Source organism: Eurypyga helias, unplaced genomic scaffold (genome assembly GCF_000690775.1).
Source record: "Eurypyga helias isolate BGI_N326 unplaced genomic scaffold, ASM69077v1 scaffold52147, whole genome shotgun sequence".
Classification (NCBI taxonomy): Eukaryota; Metazoa; Chordata; class Aves; order Eurypygiformes; family Eurypygidae; genus Eurypyga; species Eurypyga helias.
In genome coordinates this window covers 3,291-6,933 of record NW_010262049.1, presented here as the reverse complement: position 1 = coordinate 6,933, position 3,643 = coordinate 3,291, and the positions used below count along the sequence as shown (strand labels likewise).

The 3,643-nt window shown below is 47.3% G+C and overlaps 1 protein-coding gene across 1 annotated transcript in view; it reads left to right on the top strand.

Annotated features, from left to right (window-relative positions):
• The window catches only part of TMEM194B (transmembrane protein 194B), a gene marked incomplete at its 5' end in the record, with an annotated part of 8,976 nt that extends 5,672 nt beyond the window's left edge, over positions 1-3,304 (top strand). Inside the window, 2 exons of the mRNA XM_010155553.1 lie at positions 1,110-1,286; positions 3,079-3,304. Of these exons, the coding sequence (XP_010153855.1) occupies positions 1,110-1,286; positions 3,079-3,304 (403 nt within the window). The remainder of the gene's footprint in view (positions 1-1,109; positions 1,287-3,078) is intronic.
• Between the last annotated feature and the right edge of the window lie 339 nt (positions 3,305-3,643).

The following is a 3,643-nucleotide window of genomic DNA, read 5'->3' as shown; positions in this document are numbered from 1 at the left end:
CTGTTCAGCCCGCTCCAAAATCAGTAAGATTTGGCTACGAGTTCACAGAAGTCAGAACATACCTGTTTTACCCTGAAACACTGCAGTTTGTTCTCCACGGGGACCTCTCTGCTTTTCATGAACTGATGCTTCCATAAAGCCAAAAAGCACTGAAATATAGCTCTACAAATTTCTCTTAGGAGAATGATAAGGCTTTCTTTTTTTCTGTTTCGAAACACTAAGCAGCTGCACCAAACCGTGAGGCCACGATGCCAGACACGCAGTTCAGAGCAGCAGATCGATCAGAATAACTAAGAATCATGCATTATCCGTTGTTAAGATCAGTCCCGATCCCACTGAGCTGGCGAGGCCTTTACCTTTTCACCCGAGTAAGGGCTACCATTCGTGCCTGCTTTGCAGGGAAATAAGGGGGAAAGTGAATGCTGCTGGTTGGAGCAGGTGTTTTTATACAGCGCTGAAAGTCTTATGGGCATCCAGCCCTTGCTTATCTTAACTCATCATAACATTTAAATTGAAAGCAGTCGACAGAAGGGAACAGAACATGGCACACTTTCTAATTGATATCTAATTATATTATACATCGCTACGCAGCAGCTAAAAAAACATCAGATTGTAAACATTTTGGCCTCAGACTACTCAGTTTTGTAATTTAAAGCAAGATTTAAGAGAAGCGATTGAGTAAACAACATGAACAACTCATAACAGCCTTAGAGCGTTGCTTGTCTTCGAAGTTACATATGCAGACTGCGGTTTGATTCAGCCCGTGCCTCTGCACAGACACATTTTGCATATTGCACCTAAAAACGGCTGAGCAAGCAGCCATCTACTGAGTTCTGTGAGATTTTAGTCCACGCGTACACCATAAGGACCCCTGATCCACAGCTCATTAGGCATCATTCTGTGGAATTCTCCAACTTCGGTTAAGACCTAGGGCAAACAGGCTAACAAACATTGGACACCTTGGCCGAAAATTTTAATGCAAGGATGTAGCTTATCCTCTTAAAAAGAGGGATGAATGCATGTTAATAAAAGGTAGTAGAGAAAAAGGACAAGAATAAATAACGTGCCAGAAGACTTTAGAAATACTAATTGTTTTAATTTCATTCTAGAAAAATCAAGAACCACTTTAAATCAAAAAAGTTGGTGTTTAAACACCTTACTGAAGAGGAGTATCGAGAACAAGGTGAAGCAGAAACTAGCAGAGCTCTGGAGGAGCTACGCTCATTCTGCAGGAACCCTGACTTCCCGTCGTGGTTAGCCGTGTCCAGACTCCAGTCCCCACACAGGTAAGGAAATCTGGCCTCTCTGAACCGGGAGACGCACTGCCCAGATGCTGTTGGCACAGCAGACCCAAATGCTGCCTGAAGCACTCTTCCACGTGTGTGTTTCTTGCACACAGTCAGACGTGCAGCTAGCTTTATCTTGGGTGATCCCGCTGCAGATCACAGCACACCTCTCAAGGGTATCACTTGCTGGTGGTGTTCAACCCCCTGGCCACAAGTTAGTACAGAGAAAGCAAATGAGTGCCTGGCAGTGTAACAGGCAGAAGAGCTACTCCAGACGCAGCGTAAGAGACAAACCAGACAAATGCGGGTTGGGAAGGGGCAGATGAGTGCAGCCAGGAAATCCTGCAGAATGCGAAATTACTCATAATAGCCTATTTCCATCAAAAGCAAGCTTCAGGGTATCCATAGCAGAGTTTCACTTAGTAGCCAGCCACAAAGACTTGGCCCTTGCCACAGAGCCAAGTGTCACCATTTCCAAGGGGCCCCAGCCGGCTTGGAACTGTAAAATGTTAAAACCAGTTTCAGAGCCTTCGCCTGCCTTGGACGGGCACACAGACAGCCTCTCTCCCGGGTGTCATAGAGGTGCTGTTAATCCGTCTTGTTTTCTGAGCTACTCGCATTTTGCAGCACGATTGAAAGACACAAAAAGCGAAAACTCACTGCAGTACTGTAAAACAAACCGCTGCCAAATGCACAAACCAAACAACTGAGACACGTGGGTTTTCTAGCCGTCACTCAGTTAATACAGTTCTTGCAAACGGTTCACTATAAAGATACAGAAATACAAAGGGGACCCAACAGAAGTCTCAGTTGACTACCCCTTGGAGCTTCTGTGAAGCTCCATCAGTAGCTAGCTCCACGCCCGGCAAACCTGTAAAACACAGCCAGCCCAGCTCTGTTCCCCATTTAGACTAACAGTGCTTCCAAGAAGAGCGAGGTGACAACGTTCATCTCACAGCCGTGTTAAGTCTAAAATGTAAATTATTGATCAGTTTACCAGAACTCCAGAATGTAGCTGCGTTTCCTTTCTCTTACACTTCTCTGATGCTGTCGACACTTACCCAGGTGTCAGAACTGCCATCTGTTTCCATACGCCTGCCAGAAACTTCCAGCTCGTCTCTCTTCAACGTACTTGTCCACCGAATGTAGGATTTGTGGCAAATTGAAATGCAGGGGCAGTGCTAAGTTCACGCTTTTTCCTGCCAGACCTCCAGTTTGGGATTTACTTGTAGCAGCTGCAGAATTCCCAGCTCCAGGTTCACCAAAAGCGGGAATTCTTTGGCAAGACCTGAGCCCGGCTGTCCCGGAGCGCGCCTGCGGCACCCAACAGCACAGTCATGTGGGGATGCCAGGTTCTCACCCTTTTTCCTTTCATTAGCCATGTCCACTTACCTGAATCCTTACAGCCTTCGTCTCAAATTCGCTCCAGCTTTCATTTATTTTTAGACGCTGGAGCACCACCTATGCAACCACACAAATGCTTACTGCGGGTTACCCCACAGGTACTGACAAGATGTGAAAACTCTTAGATCTCTGTGCCTAGTCACAAGGCCCTGCAGATGGGCTCCAGCAGAGCAGAAGTTTCTGAGAGAGAAAAGACTGAAGACTCAAGAGAAGACGAGGCAGGAAATCCTCAGGGTTGCTGCCATCCGTTGCTCTTGACTCTCTGTCACTCAGGACTCCCTAGCTCTTGCTGCAACTGCACCTCATCTGCACGTTGTTACAACCTCCCGGCCTCGTTGGGAGCAGCACCTGAACTTACTGATCTCTTCTCCCTTTAACCATCTGGCAGGTTTGCAGGTTTTGTTCTGGGATCTCCCCACATCTCACCTGCAGAAACAAAGGCGCACGAGGAGGAGTACGGCATTGGGAGCTTCTTCCTGGAAGAGCAGCTCTTTGAGGCCAGGGCAGGATCCGAGCAAGGTGAACCGGCCAATTCTGTCCACGAAGGAGAGGAGGAGGATGACGATGAAATGCATAGACAAATTTCGTTTCCGTATGCTACGGAATTGCTCTGAGCTTTGGGAAACAACCAAGCAAAAGAGAGCGGGAAAACACATTCATCCTAGAAAGACAGGATATGGACCGAGAACTCCTGCTTGGTGATTTCTTGGGGCTGCTGGTGGACAGACAGGGATGTTTCCCGCATCACTGATGTTGCCTGAGGAAACCACAGGGACTGCGAAGAGGATTCTCATGCTACTGGCCCTTCAGCTGGGGAAGAAAATGTTGCTTATTTCCAAAGCAAGCACTGGCACCAGGATGCCTTGTTTGTCCACAGATAACTACCTCTAGAGAACAGAGAATCTGTTTTGGCCCTTTTCGTTGTCCAATCCTCTGTGCTGAGCACTAGAGGG